We start from the raw sequence: 20,293 nt of genomic DNA, 5'->3' as shown, positions 1-20,293 counted from the left end.
CTCTGTTCTTGATGTGTTTTTGCCTTAAGTTACCTTTGTTTCTTCTCTACTTTTACAAGTGACTTTGTTCCCACCTAAAGATTTTTTTTTTTTTTTTTTTTTTGGAGACAGAGTCTTGCTCTGTCGCACAGGCTGGAGTGCAATGGTGAGATCTCAGCTCACTGCAACCCATCTCCTAGTTTCAAGTGATTGTCCTGCCTCAGCCTCCCAAGTCACTGGTATTACAGGCGCCCACCATCCTGCCCAGCTAATTTTTACATTTTTAGCAAAGATGGGGTTTTTGCCATGTTGGCCAAGCTGGTCTTAAACTCCTGACCTCAGGCAATCCTCTCGCCTCCCAAACTGCTGGGATTACAGGTGTGAGCCACTGTGCCTGGTCACCCACCCAAAGATTTCTTTTTTTTTTTTTTTTTTTTTTTGAGACGGAGTTTCGCTCGTTACCCAGGCTGGAGTGCAATGGCGCGATCTCGGCTCACCGCAACCTCCGCCTCCCGGATTCAGGCAATTCTCCTGCCTCAGCCTCCTAAGTAGCTGGGATTACAGGCACGCGCCACCATGCCCAGCTAATTTTTTGTATTTTTAGTAGAGACGGGGTTTCACCATGTTGACCGGGATGGTCTCGATCTCTTGACCTCGTGATCCACCCGCCTCGGCCTCCCAAAGTGCTAGGATTACAGGCTTGAGCCACCGCGCCCGGCCTCCAAAGATTTCTAATGGCAGTAATTTAGTAAAGCTTTAAGACTTTTAAGCCTATGAGCTTCTTTTTTTTTTTTTTTTTTTTTGAGATGGAGTCTTGCTCTGTCACCCAGGCTGAAGTGCAGTGGTGCTATCTTGGCCCACTGCAACCTCTGCCTCCCAGGTTCAAGTGATTCTCATGCCTCAGCCTCCTGGGTAGCTGGGATTACAGGCACCCGCCACCACACCCAGCTATTTTTGGTCTTTTTAGTAGAGGCAGGGTTTTACCATGTTAACTAGGCTGATCTCAAACTCTTGACCTCAAGTAATCTGCCCAACTCCGCCTCCCAAATTTTTGCTGTTATAGGCATAAGCCACCACGACCAGCTGCCTACAAGCTTCTTATTGTTGAAGGTGGGTCTCAAAGTGCTGGACTAGCAGCAAAGTGTCAGCGTCACCTGGGAACTTGTTAGAAATGCACATTCTTGGGCTCACCCCGGACATCCTGAATCATAAATTCTGGTGGTGGGGCTAGTAATCTGTTGAACAAGACCCCCACGTGATTATGATATTGCCATTGGATGTTAAGTAGTTACAGGAAACAAGAGAACCATTGTAGATGGTGGTGAGGAATTGACTGGTTGTGTTTTTAGTTTTGAAAGACCTGACTCCTATCTGCTTAGGTCAAGAACAGAACCAGTCCTGATCTTTTGCAAAGGTTAACACATACTTATGAAGTTTCATGAATATTTGTTTCCTGTCATTTGTATGCTTTCTGTGTATGTCATGTGGGCCTACTTACTCCCAACTGTATTGATTTCTATTTATGCATGCTAAAAAAAAATGTTTAGTTTTAAAGAAGCAGCTTCCTGGGGAGAAAAAAGACATTTAAAAATAACTTACTTTTAGAAATACATCTATATTTTCATTGTTGTATAAAAAAATATGATTTTTTTTTTTGAGATAAGGGTCTTACTCTATTGCCTAGGCTGGAGTGCATCGGCACAATCATGGTTCGATGCAGCTTCAAATTCTGGGCTCAAGTGATCCTTCCACTTCAGCTTTCCAAGTAGCTGGGACTACAGGGATGTGTCACCATGCCCAGCTAATTTTTTCATTTTGGGTAGAGATGGGGGTCTCTCTGTGTTACCCAGGCTGGTCTCAAACTCCTAAGCTCAAATGATCCTCTCACTTTGGCCTCCCAAAGTGCTGGGATTACAGGTGTGAGACACCACGTCTGGCCAAAAATTTTCTTAAACATTTTTTGAGTTGGCTGGTAGAAGATTTATAGGAACAATGAAAGAAAGCCATTTATTTGAAATCTTACTGTAATTTGGGAAAAATATTAAGTGAACTCAGCTATGAGTTTACTTGCAGTTTTTTCAGGTTCTGAATGAAGACTTAAAAGATTTTATCCATGTTTATTTATAAACGATACCAGTATTGAAACTGTGATTTAGTTCAGTTATTCTACAACCCAATAGATAAAACACCTTTGGAAATTTATACAAAAGACCAAAAAACTACTGCCTAAGATAACACTAATAAATATATAAGATAATAAAATTAGACTTTCAAGTATGTATGAATGATTGACCTAAGCTGCAATATAGCATAGTTTTTTTTCCCCCTGTAGAGTTGTTATTTTAAGGAAATAATTCTTGTATTTTAAGAAAAACACACATTCTGACCAGATGGGAAACTATACGGTGTGTATCTCAGGTGTCCTTTTTCCTTCAGGGCAGGACCTATTCTTAGCTGTAAGTCATAAACAGCTAGGCATGGTGGCTCGTGTCTGTAATCCCAACACCTTGGGAGGCTGAGGTGGGAGGATTGCTTGAGGCCATGGATTTAAGACAAGCTTGGGCAACATAGTGAGGCCCCATAGCTTTTAAAAAAATTTAGACACTTAGCTGGGCGTGGTGGTGTGTGCTTGTAGCTACTCAGGAGGCTGGGGTGAGAGGATAGCTTCAGCCTAGGATTTTGAGGCTGTGGTGAGCCATGATTGCATCATTGCATTCGAGCCTGGGTAGCAGAGGTGAGACCTTAAATAAATAAGCAGCTCAACTCTTAAATAACAAATAAGCAAAATTAACTCAGGTTTATTAATAGTAGCAGCAAAAAAAAAAAAAAAGAAAAGAAAAGAAGTCACAAGTCCAAGAGTGACTCAAGTGATTCTAAATAAAATTGTGGTTGGCTTTGCCAAGGTCATGTTAGCACTGATTTTGTTATTGTTGTTATCTTGTCAGATCCAAGTTGATGAAGTCAGAAAGCTGGTATATTTTGAAGGCACCAAAGACTCCCCTTTAGAGCATCACCTGTATGTGGTCAGTTATGTAAGTCCTGGAGAGGTGACAAGGCTGACTGACCGTGGCTATTCCCATTCTTGCTGCATCAGTCAGGTATTAAGTCTGTTTAAAAAGGGTTTTGTGTCAATTAAAACTCTGCTTATGTAATACTCCTTTTGAATGATGTGAAATTAACCTGCAGAAGCCTAATTCTCTAAGGAAAAGCTTTAAAAAGCTTAGCTTTAACTTCAACATTGTACATGTACATAAATAGTCTAACTCTTATATACTCTTGCTATAGCATTAGTGCAGATGTAACAGCAGATAACCTTTTCTACCTCCCTGAGGAAAAATATAATTGTTTCTCCTTTCTCTAGCATTGTGACTTCTTTATAAGTAAGTATAGTAACCAGAAGAATCCACACTGTGTGTCCCTTTACAAGCTATCAAGTCCTGAAGATGACCCAACTTGCAAAACAAAGGAATTTTGGGCCACCATTTTGGATTCAGCAGGTATTCTTTTTTCTCTCGATCCTGACATTAAGTAGGATTAATATGATAGTATACTAAACTTGTGTCTTATTTTCACATTTCCTGGACAAGTCTTCCCATCTCTTACCACTGCCTGTCCCTGAGCTGCTGGACTCCTGATTGATCCCACTTTTCCTGTTCTGTTAACTACTAAGATGGGTTACTTCTCACTCCAAGCTGAAGCAGCAAGTCTGGAAGGCCTTTTTGAAATTAGGGCCAGGCGCAGTGGCTCACGCCTATAATCCTAACACTTTGGGAGACTAAGGCGGGTGGATTGATTAAAGTCAAGAGTTCGAGATCAGCCTGGCCAACATGGTAAACCCTGTCGCTACTAAAAATACCAAAAATAGCCGGGCGTAGTGCTATATGCCTGTTGTCCCTGCTACTTGAGAGACTGAATCATGAGAATCACTTGAACTCAGGAGGCAGAGGTTGCAGTAAGTTAAGATCACACCACTGAACTGCAGCCTGGGTAACAGAGCAAGACCTTATCTCAAAAAAAAAAAAAAGAAAATAAGATTAATATAGTAAAGTATCACCTAGGAAACAGTTTGTTTACATATTTTGATGACTTCTCAGGTAAACAAATGAACTTCTAGATAATGTATTCTGAACTAGTAAGATGCTTTGAGCTGGGAAGCTGCTGCTTTGGAGAATAACCAGCTGATATCTTTATTTATTTGTTTGTTTGTTTGTTTGAGATGGAGTTTTGCTCTTCTTGCCCAGGCTGTAGTGCAGTGGGCCGATCTCAGCTCACTGCAACCTCCGCCTACCGGGTTCAAGCAATTCTCCAGCCTCAGCCTCCTGAGTAGCTGGGATTACAGGCATGTGCCACCACACCTGGCTAATTTTGTATTTTCAGTAGAGATGGGATTCCTCCATGTTGGTCAAGCTGGTCTTGAACTTTCAGTCTCAGGTGATCTGTCTGCCTCATCCTCCCAAAGTGCTGGGATTACAGGCATGAGCCACTGCGCTCAGCTTTTTTTTTTTTTTTTTTTTAATTCTTTTAAGTTCTCTGGTACATGTGCAGCGTGTACAGGTTTGCTTCATAGGTATACACGTGCCATGGTGATTTGCTGCACCAATCAACCTGTCATCTACATTAGGTATTTCTCTTGATGCTATCCTTCCCCTAGCCCCGTGCTCTGAGACAGGCCCCGATGTGTGATGTTCCCCTCCTTGTGTCCATGTGTTCTCATTGTTCAACTCCCACTTATGAGTGAGAACATGCAGTGTTTGGTTTTCTGTTCTTGTGTTAGTTTGCTGAGAATGATGGTTTTTGGAAAACTGGCTAGCCATATGCAGAAAGCTGAAACTGGATCCCTTCCTTACACCTTATACAAAAATTAACTCAAGATGGATTAAAGACTTAAATGTAATACCTAAAATCATAAAAACCCTAGAAGAAAACCTAGGAAATACCATTCAGGACATAGGCATGGGCAAAGACTTCATGACTAAAACACCAAAAGCAATAGCAACAAAAGCTGATAGCTTTCTTAAACTTTTGAAGCACTTATAATGGCCATCGTAATAAAAAAATACTTGCTTTCTCTGGAATGAGAGAAACACTGTGAATTATCTGTTTAAAATGTTTGATTTCTAAAACATAAAGAATGGATTGGCTTTATGTATCTTCTAATTCACTTTAATCCCCAATCTTTTTTTCCAGTATTTTCACTAATTAATTATTTCTGCTAAGGGATTATGAAATTAGGCCAGGCGTAGTGGCTTATGTCTGTAATCCCAGCACTTTGGGAGGCCGAGGTGGGTGGATCATTTGAGGTCAGGAGTTCGAGACCAGCTTGGCCAACGTGGTGAAACCCCACCTCTACTAAAAGTACAAAAATTAGCTTGACGTGGTGGTGGGCACCTGTAGTCCCAGATACTTGGGAGGCTGAGGCAGGAGAATCGCTTGAACCTGGGAGGCAGAGGTTTCAGTGAGCTGAGATTGAGTCACTATACTCCAGCCTGGGCAAGAGAGAGAGACTCTGTCTCAAAAAAAAAAAGAAAAGAAAAGAAAAAGAAATTAGTACAAAACCAAAGAATATAATGTGTTTTAATGTCCATAAGCGGAATCAGAATTTGTAATATGGTGATGATCTCTGCTTAGACTGTAAATTATCCACCGTACACAGACACTCAGGAGAGATCTGTATAGCTTTGGCGAACCAAAACTGATGATGACTTTTTTCTGAGTTCTGGTTAGGCCTATTCTAATGATCAGAGGCAAATGTTATTCCTCACCGACCATGAACAAATTAAATTGACTTAAAATTTCCCTCACCTGCCACCCAGCTTTATTCAGGTATATACCTGTTTCTAACCAGATATATGATTTAATCATCAATAAATTATATTGGGCATAAAGTATTTATATAGTTCTGCACATAGATATTTCCTAGGCTCCAAGGATTATTCAGAACACTCTGTCTGCTTCTGAAATAATTTGTCATGTTTGTTTTGTTGTTTGTTTTTTTTGTGTGGATTTCTGTTGTTGTTGTCAAGACAGTGTCTCATTCTGTTGCCCAGGCTGGAGTGCAGTGGCACAGTCACAGCTCACTGTAGCCTCAACCTCCTGGGCTCAATCAGTCCTTCTGCCTCAGCCTCCTTAGTAGCTGGGACTACAGGAGCACACCTCCATGCCTGGGTAATTTCTGTATTTTTTTTGTAGAGACAGGGTTTTGCCATGTCACCCAGGCTGGTCACAAACTCTTGAGCTCAAGTAATCCACCCACCTCAGCCTCCCAAAGTACTAGGATTGCAGGTGTGAGCCACCATGCCTGGCCTAGTTTTGTTTTTAAAGATTAATACTCTTACTTAATTTCTAGTTTATCATCTAAAAGAGGGGTGGTCAGTTTGTGTTGTAGGGTCTTTTAATATCTTCTTTCTTATTCTCAGATTGTAGCACTCCCATAAGAACTGCTTTTGTAGACTCTGGTATGTTACCTATTCACAGGTCCTCTTCCTGACTATACCCCTCCAGAAATTTTCTCTTTTGAAAGTACTACTGGATTTACATTGTATGGGATGCTGTACAAGCCTCATGATCTACAGCCTGGAAAGAAATACCCAACTGTGTTGTTCATATATGGTGGTCCTCAGGTGGGTGCATATTTATATACAAATATACATACACTCATATGCATATGTATTTTAGATTATTTGTTTTTTAAATGTCTAGTCAGTTTGAGCACTGTTGGCCATTCACTCTTTTTGACTTTGGCTTATATTCTAATTATCCAGTTTAGGGGGTCAGGAAACTGGTTTTTGTTAGATGGCTAATTTATAAATCACTAAATCAATTCCGTTTTTTTTTTTCTTTCTTTTTTTTTGAGATGGAGTTTTGCTCTTGTTGCCCAAGCTGGAATGCAATGGCGCAATCTCAGCTCACTGCAACCTCTGCCTCCCAGGTTCAAGTGATTCTTCTGCCTCAGCCTCCCAAGTAGCTGGGATTACAGGCATGTGCCACCATGCACAGCTAATTTTTTATTTTTATTTTTAGTAGAGATGGGGTTTCACCATGTTAGTCAGGCTGGTCTCAAACTCCTGACCTCAAGTGATCCACCCACCTCGGCCTCCCAAAGTGTTGGGATTACAGGCTTCAGCCACTGCGCCCGGCCACTAAGTCAGTTCCTTAATTTGCAGTGTGGACTATAACTCCGTGAGGATTGGGATATTCATGTTAGTAGGTAAATATATTGCTTTCTATGTAGAGAAACTTGTTTGGGAAATAAAATGAAATCATTAAATGTCTTGGTAGATAAAAAGAGCCTTAACAGATATTTTCAGAAAGCCTTGGTAGCCCAGTGAATTCTCCCTCTTCATTCTAAAGCTGTGTCTCTCAAGCAAATTAAAATATTTTTATTAGCTACTTAAGGCAACTGCTACACTATTATTTAGCACTGTAAGAAGTTTACCCCTTGATTTTCCTTATTCTGGATTAAGTATTAGCCAATGACTATTAAGTAAAATGCTTTGACTGTTGGAGTAAAATATGTTGGATGGGTATATTGGTTAATTGCTAAATTTTACAGTTGTTTATTCTTGATTATATATCCTACATTGAGCCTTGAAAGAAATTAAAATGTAATTACAGTGTTTTTATAATGCAATCCTTAGACTAAGTAATACCCTTTATAATTAATAATTATATCCAGATATTAAGTATCTGGAAACATATCTACATACCAAATTGTACAAAAAAATAAGAGTAAAATGGCTAGGCATGGTGGCTCACGCCTGTAATCCCAGCACTTTGAAAGGCTGAGGCGGACAGATCTCAAGGTCAGGAGATCGAGACCATCCTGGCCAACATGGTGAAACCCCGTCTCTACTAAAATACAAAAAAATAGCTGGGTGTGGTGGTGCATGCCTGTAGTCCCAGCTACTCGGGAGGCTGAGGCGGGGGAATCATTTGAACCTGGGAGACTGAGGTTGCAGTGAGCCAGGATTGCGCCACTGCACTCCAGCCTGGATGACAGAGCAAGACCCTGTCTCAAAAAAAGATTTAAAGGACTCCTTATATTAGTAATTAATATTAAGTTTATAGAGGCTTAGCCCCATGAAAAGATCCCCAAGATGACTAATCATTGGGGAAATGCAAGTCAAGGCCACAGTGAGATACCAGTTTACACCCATTAGATTGGCTGTTATCAAAAAGAGGAAAATATTAAGTGCTATGCAAGATGTAGACAAGTTGGAACCCTGCCTGGTTTATTGCTGTGAGAATGTAAAATGTTATAGCTGCTATGGAAAACTGTATGGAAGTTCCTCAAAATGTCAAACATAGAATTACCATATAAGCCAGAAATTCCACTTCTGGATATATACCCAGAAAAATTGAAAATAGGGACAGGAACAGATACTTATACAGCCATAGCCATAGCAGCATTATTGACAATAGCCAAAAGGTGGAAGCCACCCAAGTGTCCATCAGCAGATAACTGGATAAACACAATGTGGTCTGTCCTTAAAAAGGAAAGTCCGACACATACTATAACACTGATGAACCTTGAGGACATTATGCTAAGTGAAATAATTACGCTGTACACAAAAGGACAAATATTATTCCACTTGTATGAGGTACCTATAATAGGCAAATTCATAGGGATGGAAAGTAGAATAAAAGTTGTCAGTTGAATGGAAGAAGGATGGGGAGTGTTTGAGTGTTTGTTATTTGTTTTTGAGATAGAGTCTCGCTCTGTCATTCAGGCTATAGTGCAGTGGCATGATCTCAGCTCATTGTAACCTCCACCTCCTGGGTTCCAGCAATTCTGGGTTCTAGCAAGGCTGAGGGCCTCCCGAGTAGCTGGAATCACAGGCATGCACCACCAAGCCTGTAATCCCAGCACTTTAGGAGGTTGAGGTGAGCGAATCGCCTGATTTTTAAAATTTTTAGTAGAGATGGAGTTTCACCAGGTTGGCCAGGCTGGTCTTGAACTCCTGGCTTCGGGTGATCCACCTGCCTCAGCCTCCCAGAGTTGCGGGATTACAGGTGTGAGCCACCGCACCCGGCCGGGAGTTATTAATGGGTACAGAATTTCTGTTCGGGTGATGAAAAAGTTCTGGAAATGGATAATGGTGATGATTACACAATAGTATGAATATATTTAGTGTCACTGAATTGTATGCTTAAAGTGGTTGAAATGGTAAATTTTATGTATATTTTACCATAATTTAAAAAATCTTAACCAATTCAATTAAAACAAATTTTCTTTTCTTTTTCTTTTTTTTTCTTTTTTTGAGACAGTCTCACTTTTGCCCAGGCTGGAGTGCAGTGATGTGATCTTGGCTGACTGCCACCTCCACCTCCCAGGTTCAAGCAGTTCTCCTGCCTCAGCCTCCTGAATATGGGACTACAGTTGTGCACCACCACACCCGACTAATTTTTATATTTTTAGTAGAGATGGGGTTTCATCATGTTGACCAGGATGGTCTTGAACTCCTGACCTCAGGTGATCCACCCAGCTCTGCCTCTCAAAGTGCTGGGATTATAGGCATGAATCACTGTGCCCGTCCAAAACAGAATTAATTGTTTAGAATACTTTATGAATGCAGCTATACTTTTTGCACTTACAGAACAATCATATTTGAAAGGCTATGAGTGAATTTCACTGTGTGGTTTTTGAAAAACTATAGATCTCACGCCTGTAATCCCACCACTTTGGGAGGCCAGGGCAGGCAGATCACAGGGTCAGGAGTTCGAGACCAGCCTGGACAACATGGTGAAACCCTGTCTCTACAAAAATTAGCTGGGCGTGGTGGTGCCTGCCTGTAATTCCAGCTACTCCAGAGGCTGAGGCAGGAGAATCACTTGAACTTGGGTGACAGAGGTTGCGGTGAGCTGAGATTGCACTGCTGTACTCTAGCCTGGGCAACACAGCCAGACTCCATCTCAAAAAAAAAAAAAAAAAAAAAAAAAGCTATAGGTGACTTAGGATGATTTCTTTCTTTCGTTCTTTCTCAAAATGTTCTTTGGAAAAATCCAAATTTGGTGAGGCCATAGAAGAATCTGGGCTGGGTGCATTGGCTCATGCCTATAATCCCAAGCACTTTGGGAGGCTGAAACGGAAGGATCACTTTAGCCCAGGAGTTCAAGACCAGCATGGCAACATAGGGAGACCCCATCTCTACAAAAAATAAAAAAATTAGCTGGGCGTGGTGGTGGGGACCTGTGGTCCGTCCCAGCTACTTGGGAGGCTGAGATAGGAGAATTGCTTGAGCCAGGGAGTTTGAAGCTACTGTGAGCTGTGATCACACCACTGCACTCCAGCCTGGACAAGAGAGTGAAACCCTGTGTCAAAAAAGAAAAAACAGAAGGATCTGAGTGGGTATGGTGGCTCATGCTTATAATCCCAGCACTTTGGAAGGTCTAGATGGGAGAATTACTTGAACTTAGGAGTTTGAGAACAGCCTGGGCAACATAGCAAGACTTGAATCTTTTTTTTTTTAAAGGTTAAAAAAAGAGAATCTGATGTTGAGTTTTCAGGGAGATTTTCCCATGGGGCTTTACATGATATAGTGCCTCTGTCCCTTCAATCTCTTGGAAGATCATTCATCTTATTGCTTGATGACTTCTTTCAGGTTAATTATGAAGAGACTCCTTAATGTAGGACCAGGTCTTTTTAATAGCACACAATATCATTGTGAAATTTGTTTAAATCTTGTAAGAGTGTGATGTTCACGGGGTCCAAACTGTTCTTTCTTGGTGTGTATTCACGTCTAAATGGAAATCTGTTGAGACAGCAAGAGTGTCACAATTCATAATATAAAGTGAATTAGTTTGTCACTGAACACAGCAGTTTCTATAGGTCAGAAAAGAGTGAAACACAAGAAAAGCAACAGATATTTCCCACTAAAGGTATCAAGGATCAGTACTTTAAACTCTCCATTATTAACAGCTATGTTTTTAAAAGTTAGTATCTAACAAGGCTGGGCGAGGTGGCTCATGCCTATAACCCTAGCACTTTGGAAGGCTGAGATGGGTGGATCACTTGAGGTCAGGAGTTTGAGACCAGCCTGGCTAACATGGTGAAGCCCCGTCCCTACTAAAATTACAAAAATTAGCTGGGCATCGTGGTGCACACCTATAACCCCAGCTACTCGGGAGGCTGAGGCATGAGAATCACTTGAACTCTGGAGGCAGAGGTTGCAGTGAGCTGAGATCATGCCACTATACTCCAGCCTGGGTGACAGAGCAAGACTACATCTCAAAAAAAAAAAAAAATTTATTTAACAAATACTTATGATATTTCCTAGAATGTGCCAGACACTGTTCTGCAAATAAAAATGCAAAGAGATCAGGCTAGATGTTAACAGGACACAGGTTCAAGAATTGATACTGAAGGAGACTTTTGGATTCTTAGTGCCAAAAGGCATTATATTTAAGTGTTCATATCAAGCAATTGAGACCATCTTGTATACATGGTAGCAAACAAAGAAGTGAGGTGGTTTTCTTTAAATGTTTGTATTTGTGTTCTTCTCTGCCTAGTAGTTCTTCTTTCAGCACTCTCCCTTTAAAAACAAATTTAGCCGCCGGGCGCGGTGGCTCACGCCTGTAATCCCAGCACTTTGGGAGGCCGAGGCGGGTGGATCACGAGGTCAAGAGATCGAGACCATCCCGGTCAACATGGTGAAACCCCGTCTCTACTAAAAAGACAAAAAAATTAGCTGGGCATGGTGGCACGTGCCTGTAATCCCAGCTACTCAGGAGGCTGAGGCAGGAGAATTACCTGAACCCAGGAGGCGGAGGTTGCGGTGAGCCGAGATCGCGCCATTGCACTCCAGCCTGGGTAACGAGCGAAACTCCGTCTCAAAAAAAAAAAAAAAAAAAAAACAAATTTAGCCAAATGCTGTGGCACACATATGTAATCCCAGCTATTCAGAGGCTGAGGTGCAAGGATCACTTGAGCCCAGTTCGAGGCCGTAGTGAACTATGATTGTACCACTGCACTCCAGCCTGTGGTACAGAGTAAGACACCATCTCTTAAGTAAATAAATAAATAAAAGTGCCTTTACTCACCAGATGCCCTCTTCCCAAGGTAGAAATGTAAAAAACATGATTCTCCCATTTTTCTTTTTCATTCATTCATTTGGCAAATAGGTATTAAGTTCCTATGATGTGCTAGGTACTATTCTAGGCAGTGAGGATGCACAGTGAGCATGTCAGACTAATGTTCCATTTTATGGACCATAAATGAAAAATAATGAGCAAACATAAAAAGATATGATGGTGGGACCCCATCTCTACAAAAAAAAAAAAAAAAAATTAAAAGCTAGGCATGGTGGTGTACACCTGTAGTCCTAGCTACTCGAAAGCTGAGGTAGGAGGATCACTTGTGCCCAGGAATTTGAGGCAGCAGTGAGCTATGCTTGTGCCACTACACTCCAGCCTGGGAGACCCCATCTTTTAAAAAAAAAGTATGACTTTTTGTTTGTTTGTTTTTGAGACAGAGTCTCACTCTGTTGCCCAGGCTACAGTGCAGTAGTGTGATCTTGGCTCACTGCAACCTCTGCCTCCTGGATTGAAGTGATTCACATGTCTCTGCCTCCCCAAGTGGCTGGGACTACAGACACGCCTCACCATGCCCAGCTAATTTTTTGTATTTTTAGTAGAGACAGGGTTTCGCTATGTTGAGCAGGCTGGCCTCCAACTCCTGACCTCAGGTGATCCACCTGCCTCAGCCTTCCAAATTTCTGGGATTACAGGTGTGAGTCACCATAGCTGACCTAAAAGTATGACTTTTTATAATGGAAGTGCTATGAAGATTTGCTGGGAAAGGGGGTGGCAAGACCTCTCCTGAGGGTACAAACATTGAGAAGTAATGGCTATGCAAAAGATATGAGAGAAAAGCATTCCAGACACAGAGAACAATAAATGTCAAGGTCCTGGGGCTAGAACCAACTTGGTTAGAATGCAGTGCATACGGAGGGAAATGGTATGAGATGAGGTCAGAGGTATCCAAAGATCTAAAGGGCCATGTAAACTTATTCTGAAGGGTAATGGTAGCCAATGGAGGAAGCCAAGCAGCAGTCATGTCTGATGTACATTTTTTTTGTTGTTGTTCTCTGAAGTGAATGAATTGAACCAAATGATGTACATTTTAAAAGCATCACTCTGTTACTGCATGAACAAACAGACCTTAAGAGGGCAAGAACAAGCCAGGTGCAGTGACTTACTCCTGTAATCCCAGCACTTTGGGAGATCAAGGCGGGCAGATCATGAGGTCAGGAAATCAGGACCATCCTGGCCAACATGGTGAAACCCCGTCTCTACTAAAATACAGAAAAAATTAGTTGGGTGTGGTGATGTGTGCCTGTAATCCCAGCTACTTGGGAGGTTGAGGCAGGAGAATCACTTGAACCAGGGAGTCGAAGGTTGCAATGAGCTGAGAATGCGCCACTGCAGTCCAGCCTGGACGACAGAGCGAGACTCCGTCTCAAAAAAAAAAAAAAAAAAGGAGGGCAAGAACAGAAGTAGGAAGACTAAGTTTGGTAGTTGTTGCAGTAGTATTAAACATCCAAAAGTGCAAAATGGGAAGACACTCTCTCCTCCTCCTCATACAATCTAGCCTAGTAAGTGTTTATTAGATATTTATTGGCTGGAGATGGTGTTAATTCTTATTCAACTCTTGGCTGACCTGTTTTTCCCATTGGTTTTAGCTGAGAAAACATCTTTCTCATTTTTATTAGAACCTCTTTTTGTTTAATATCTTAATGTCCACCAAACCTTGAATTTCTGTAACTTTCTGTTTGCTAATTCTAGTCCTCTTTTCACTAGGTACTGTAAAACACTAAAATGAATTTAACTTATCATTGTAGTTAAAGTTCAGTCATTCTGAACTATAGTCTGTAGGGTGATAAAGTGATTTCAGGCTGGACACAGTGGCTCATGCCTCTAATCTCAACACTTTGGGAAGCTGAGGTGGGAGGATCACTTGAGCCCAGGAGTTCAAGACAAACCTGGGCAACACAGTGAGACCCTGTCTCTAGAGAAAAAATTTTAAAAATTATCCAGGCATGGAGGCAAGCGCCTGTAGTCCCAGTTCCTCGGGAGGCCAAGGCAGGATTGCTTGAGCCCAGGAGGTCAAGGCTGTAGTAAGCCATGATTGTGCCACTGCATTCCAGCCCCAATGACAGAGTGAGACCCTGTCTTAAAAAAAAAAAACTTATTTAAAAATTATCCTACCTTTACACTGATTTTGTCTGGACTAGTTAGAGTATTCCATTAAAATACTGTTTCCCACTACTGGTCAGAGACAACTCCAGAAGTGGGGAGGAAAGGTTTTCTTATTTGTCCTTGTAACTGTCATTTGAATAACAGTTCTTTAGGGTGGGAGTAATCAGTTTAGTAACTTTTTATATGGGGTGGGTTGATTTACTTATATGTAATTAATATCTAAGAATTTTATTTTTTATTTTACTTTTTTTTTTTTTTTTTTGAGATGGAGTTTTGCTTTTGTTGCCCAGGCTGGAATGCAATAGTGTGATCTTGGCTCACTGCAACCTCCACCTCCTGGGTTCAGGCAGTTCTCCGGCCTCAGCCTCTCAAGTAGCTGGGATTACAGGCATGTACCACCACACCCAGCTAATTTTGTATTTTTAGTAGAGGTGGGGTTTCACCATGTTGGTCAGGCTCATCTTGAACTCCTGACCTCAGGTGATCCACCCACCTTGGCCTCCCAAAGTGCTGGGATTATAGTCATGAGCCACTGTGCCCGGCCCTAAGTTAGAATTTTTTTTTTTTTTGAGACGGAGTTTCACTCTTGTTGTTCAGGCTGGAGTGCAATGGTGCGATCTTGGCTCACCGCAACCTCTGCCTCCCGGGTTCAAGCGATTCTCCTGCCTCAGCCTCCTGAGCAGCTGGGATTACAGGTGCCTGCCACCATGCCCGGCTAATTTTGTATTTTTAGTAGAGATGGGGTTTCTCCATGTTGGTCAGATTGGTCTCAAACTCCCAACCTCAGGTGATTCGCCGCCTAGGCCTCCCAAAGTGCTGGGATTACAGGCATGAGACACCATGCCCGGCCCCTAAATTAGAATTTTAAAGCCCACAATTGTTCAGTAATTGCCCTGAACTTGAGTGTCAAGTTAAGCAAGAAGCAACATGAACGTGTAAAGACTTAAGTTAATTTAAAAATAAATGACTTAAAAAATTACATTTTGGCCGGGCACGGTGGCTCACGCCTATAAAATCCCTGCACTTTGGGAGGCCGAGGCGGGTGGATCACGAGGTCAAGAGATCGAGACCATCCTGGTCAACATGGTGAAACCCCGTCTCTACTAAAAAAATACAAAAATTAGCGGGGTATGGTGGCGCACGCTTGTAGTCCCAGCTTTTCGGGAGACTGAGGCAGGAGAATTGCTTGAACCCAGGAGGCAGAGGTTGCGGTGAGCCGAGATCGTGCCATTGCACTCCAGCCTGGGTAACAAGAGCGAAACTCCATCTCAAAAAAAAAAAAAAAAATTACATTTTAAAGGTAAAATAATAGTGAAATTCAGCTTTTTATTTTTTGCAATGCCCTGCTGCTCTTGTGTTTTTACATACTTCCATGTGATAAATTTCACTGAAGTTGTGTTTCTTCCTCAGGTGCAGTTGGTGAATAATCGGTTTAAAGGAGTCAAGTATTTTCGCTTGAATACCCTAGCCTCTCTAGGTTATGTGGTTGTAGTGATAGACAACAGGGGATCCTGCCACCGAGGGCTTAAATTTGAAGGCGCCTTTAAATATAAAATGGTGTGTGAGCATAAAAACACTTTTCTTTTACAGACATTTACATTTTCTAGTACATTGTTTGGTGTGAAACCCTGGAAAGAGAGTTGGGGAAGGGGCTATGAATGAGTGAGTGAGAGTGTGTATGTGTTAGAGTTTAGGGGTGGGAGAGAAGATGCAACTTGATGTACACTAGGCTAGCTCATGTTTATATGTAACTCTGGGGAATTGAGATAGAGCCACTTGTACATAGAAATACCCTCTCTTATTTTGTATGTCCACTTGGGTAGAAGTTAGTACCATTTACCTTTCAGCATCCTGTACACTGTTGAGGAATAATTGAGATTTGTTCTGTCCTCTGTGAAGAGGGATCCAACTGGTTAGTGCCTTCCTTGTGACAAGCCTCTTTCTCTCTACAGGAAGCTTTAAATGCTACCTTTTAGAGATGCCCCATGTCCTTTCTGCTGCTTTGGGAAATGATGAGAATCCGATGTTCCTTTTGCACAGTAAGGCAGTTACTGTGTTTGCCAGTGTTATTGGACATGCTGAGTAAGACATGGGGATTTTCTCCCACAGCCAGTTCTTTGACCTTATGTTGTATTCTCATGTAAGTTTTTTTGTTTTTATTTTTGTTTTTGGCTCAGTGAAGTGAGATTGTGTGCACTGGCAGGCCTAGTAATATGGACAAGGTGGTGGTGGTAGGACTTAGGACTTTAAAGTAGTAGTATGTTCAGTACCTAGAGGTAGTATGATAGGGAAATAGGAAGATAGAGCCTCAAGAGCAATTTCTTCTGCTTTACTGCTCTCAAAATTAAAAAGGAGAAGTAGGCCAGGTGCCATGGCTGACGCCTGTAATCCCAGCACTTTGGGAGACCAAGGCAGGAAGATCACTTGAGCCCAGGAGTTCAAGACCAGCCTGAGCAACATAACAAGACCCCACCTCTACAAATAAGTTAAAAAATTAGCTGGGCATGGTGATGCACACATGTGGTCCCGGCCACTTGGGAGGCTGAAGTGGGAGGAGGATCACTTGAGCCCAGGAGGTTGGGCTACAGTGAGCTGTGATCACATTACTGCACTCCAATCTGGACAGCGCAGTGAGACCCTGTCTCCAAAAAAAAATAAAAAGAAGTAAAATTAATCACTTAAGGGGCTAATTTTTGTCTTTGGATATAGGAAGGCTTGTTACAAGGAAGATGCTGACCTCTTAGCAGACAACAGAACAAATGGAAATGGGAAATACCCAAATAGCAAGGGACAGTTTGAGTAGCAGTAGGAAGGAGCTTTATGACTAAATGGTAACTAAACTCTAGGACAAGCTAGCAACAGAAGCTATAGGCTCCTATCTCCAAATAGATTTTTAAAAATTTTGAGGTGGGCAGCAATAGAACCTCAGTTGGTAATAAACTCTAAAAATCCTACAGGGCCGGGTGTGGTGGCTCATGCCTGTAATCCCAGCACTTTGGGAGGCTGAGGCGGGCGGATCACTTTAGGTCAGGAGTTCAAGACCAGCCTGGCCATAGTGAAACTCTGTCTCTACTAAAAATACAAAAAGCTGGGCATGGTGGCACATGCCTGTAATCCCAGCTACTTGGGAGGCTGAGGCAGGAGAATTGCTTGAACCCAGGAGGCGGAGGTTGCAGTGAGCTGAGATTGTGCCAGTGCACTCCAGCCTGGGTGACAGAGTGAGACTCTATCTCAAAAAATAAATAAATAAAAATTAAAATCATAAAACCCACGGGTATTTTTTATAACAACATTTATCTCTAAAAGCACTCTTATGAGACTTTTATTCATCAGAATCAGTGAAATGCTCTCCCTTTTTTGACAGGGTCAAATAGAAATTGATGATCAGGTGGAAGGACTCCAATATCTAGCTTCTCGATATGATTTCATTGACTTAGATCGTGTGGGCATCCACGGCTGGTCCTATGGAGGATACCTCTCCCTGATGGCATTAATGCAGAGGTCAGATATCTTCAGGGTATGTGACTTCCTACTATACTCATTTTTGCAATAAGGGTAGATTTTTCTGTAAATTGAGGATATGTGAAAATATCTATTTCCTGAAGGTTTACAGCATTGGCAATTTTTTTTTTTTTTTTTTTTTTTTTGAGACAAAGTGTTGCTCTTTTGCCCAGGCTGGAGTGTGGTGTTGTGATAGCGGCTCACTGCAACCTCTGCCCCCCAGGTTCAAGCGATTCTCATGTCTCAGCCTCCTGAGTGGCTGGGATTATAAGTGCCTGACACCACGCCTGGCTTTTTTTTTTTTCTTTTTTAATTTTTTTTTTCTTTCTTCAAGATGGGGTTTCACCATGATGGCCAGGCTGGTCTTGAACTCCTGACCTCAGGTGATCTACCCACCTCGGCCTCCCAAAGTGCTAGGATTGTAGGCATGAGCCACTGTGCCCGGCCTTTTTTTTTTTTTTTTAAGTAGAAATGGGGTTTCACAGTATTGGCCAGGCTGATTTTTAACTCCTGACCTCAAGTGATCCGCCTGCCTTGGCCTCCCAAAGTGCTAGGATTACAGGCAGGAGCCACTATGCCTGTCCCAGAGTTGGCAATATTGTAGAATGTTAGGGTTTATATGTTTAAGAGCCATGTGAAATGTATATAAATTATCAAGTTTTTTTTCTTTTTTTTGAGTTGGAATCTCACTCTTCACCCAGGCTGGAGTGCAGTGGTGTGATCTTGGCTCACTGCAGCCTCCACCTCCTAGGTTCAAGTGATTTCCAGCTAATTTTTGTACTTTAGTAGAGGTGGGTTTTCACCATGTTGGCTAGGCTGGTTTTGAACTCCTGACCTCAAGTGATCCGCCCACCTCAGCCTCCCAAAATGCTGGCATTATAGGCATGAGCCACTGTGCTAGCCTTCAATTTTTACGTGTGTGTATATATTTTTTCTTTTAAACATTCGTCAACTGGATAACCAGTTAGTTATTGGCTGTTTGTAGATACATGCCAAAAAGTATGGGAGATGGTTATGATTAGCAAAACACACATGACATACCTGTTGGATTGTAATTACTTGTTTAATTGTTGGACTGCAAGCTGTGAGGGCAGGGATCTGTTTGCCCTGTACACCACTGTATCCTCAGCAGTCAGGCACAATGCTGGGCATATAGTAGGCCCTCAATAAATGTGTTAAATGAATGAATTATTAAATGTATAAATGCGGCCGGGCGCAGTGGTGCACATCTGTTATCCCAGCACTTTGAGAGGCGGAGGTGGGTGGATCACGAGGTCAAGAGATCGAGACTATTCTGGCCAACGTGGTGAAACCTCGTCTCTACTAAAAATACAAAAATTAGCTGGGCGTAGTGGCATGTGCCTGTAGTGCCAGCTACTCGGGAGGCTAAGGCAGGAGAATCGCTTGAACCTGGGGAGTGGAGGCTGCAGTGAGCCAAGATCGTGCCACTGCACTCCAGCCTGGTGACAGAGCAAGATTCCATCTCAAAAAAAAAAAAAAATGTATAAATGCTTACAATTCGCCAGGCACAGTGGCTCACGCCTGTAATCCCAGCACTTTGGGAGGCCGAGGCGGGTAGATCACGAGGTCAAGAGATCGAGACCATCCTGGTCAACATGGTGAAACCCCGTCTCTACTAAAAGTACAAAAAATTAGCTGGGCACGGTGGCACATGCCTGTAATCCCGGCTACTCAGGAGGCTGAGGCAGGAGAATTGCCTGAACCTCCGGCAGGAGGCGGAGGTTGCGGTGAGCCGAGATCGCGCCATTGCACTCCAGCCTGGGTAACAAGAGCGAAACTCCGTCTCAAAAAAAAAAAAAAATGCTTACAATTCTATTAACAAACTCTTAGAAAAATATACTAGAAGAAAGTACATAAGGATGATAACGATTATTGAGAGTAGGAATTATGAGTAGCGTTTCTTTTTTAAAATTTCAGTAACAATTTTACTTTACGGGGAAAAGTAATTTTTAAATTTTTATTTATTTTTTATTATATTATATTATATTTTATTTATTTATTGAGATGGAGTCTCGTCCTGCTGCCCAGGCTGGAGTGCAATGGCACTATCTTGGCTCACTGCAACCTCCACCTCCTGGGTTCAAGTGATTCTCCTGCCTCAGCCTCCCAAGTAGTTTGGATTACAGGTGTTCGCCACCACACCTGGCTAATTTTTTGTATCTTTAGTAGAGATGAGGTTTCACCATGTTGGCTAGGCTGGTCTCGAACTCCCAACCTCGTGATCCGCCCACCTCGGCCTCTCAAAGTGCTGGGATTACAGGCATGAGCCACCATGCCTGGCCTATTTTTTATTTTTTTTTGAGACAGACTGTTGCTCTGTCACCCAGGCTGGAGTGCAATGGCACAATCTCAGTTCACTACAACCTCCGCCTCTCGGGTTCAGGTGATTCTAGTGATTCTCCTGCCTCAGCCTCCCGAGTAGTTGGGATTACAGGCACCCACCACTGCACTCGGCCAATTTTTGTATTTTTAGTAGAGATGGGGTTTCACCATGTTGGCCAGGCTGGTCTCAAACTCCTGACTTCAGGTGATTTACCTGCCTCAGCCTCCTAAAGTGCTGGGATTACAGGCATTAGCCATCGGGCCTGACCCTTAA

The 20,293-nt window shown here is 42.3% G+C and overlaps 1 protein-coding gene across 8 annotated transcripts in view; it reads left to right on the top strand.

The window, feature by feature from the left end:
* DPP8 (dipeptidyl peptidase 8) overlaps nt 1-20,293 on the top strand; it is a 74,886-nt gene that overhangs the window by 44,660 nt on the left and 9,933 nt on the right. For 2 of the 8 annotated variants that reach the window (XM_012454492.3, XM_012454491.3), the window contains exons 13-17: nt 2,925-3,077; nt 3,341-3,476; nt 6,454-6,599; nt 15,586-15,732; nt 17,540-17,692. In XM_012454492.3, coding sequence (XP_012309915.1) covers nt 2,925-3,077; nt 3,341-3,476; nt 6,454-6,599; nt 15,586-15,732; nt 17,540-17,692 — 735 coding nt within the window. Of the gene's footprint in view, nt 1-2,924; nt 3,078-3,340; nt 3,477-6,453; nt 6,600-15,585; nt 15,733-16,127; nt 16,316-17,539; nt 17,693-20,293 lie in introns of all 8 variants that reach the window. The other 6 variants (XM_012454496.3, XM_012454495.3, XR_002478796.2 and 3 more) reach the window with 5 other exon arrangements.

Source organism: Aotus nancymaae, unplaced genomic scaffold (genome assembly GCF_030222135.1).
Source record: "Aotus nancymaae isolate 86718 unplaced genomic scaffold, 86718_ANA_hifiasm-v0.15.2.pri h1tg000041l, whole genome shotgun sequence".
Taxonomy (NCBI): domain Eukaryota; kingdom Metazoa; phylum Chordata; class Mammalia; order Primates; family Aotidae; genus Aotus; species Aotus nancymaae.
This window is presented reverse-complemented; position numbering and strand designations above follow the sequence as displayed.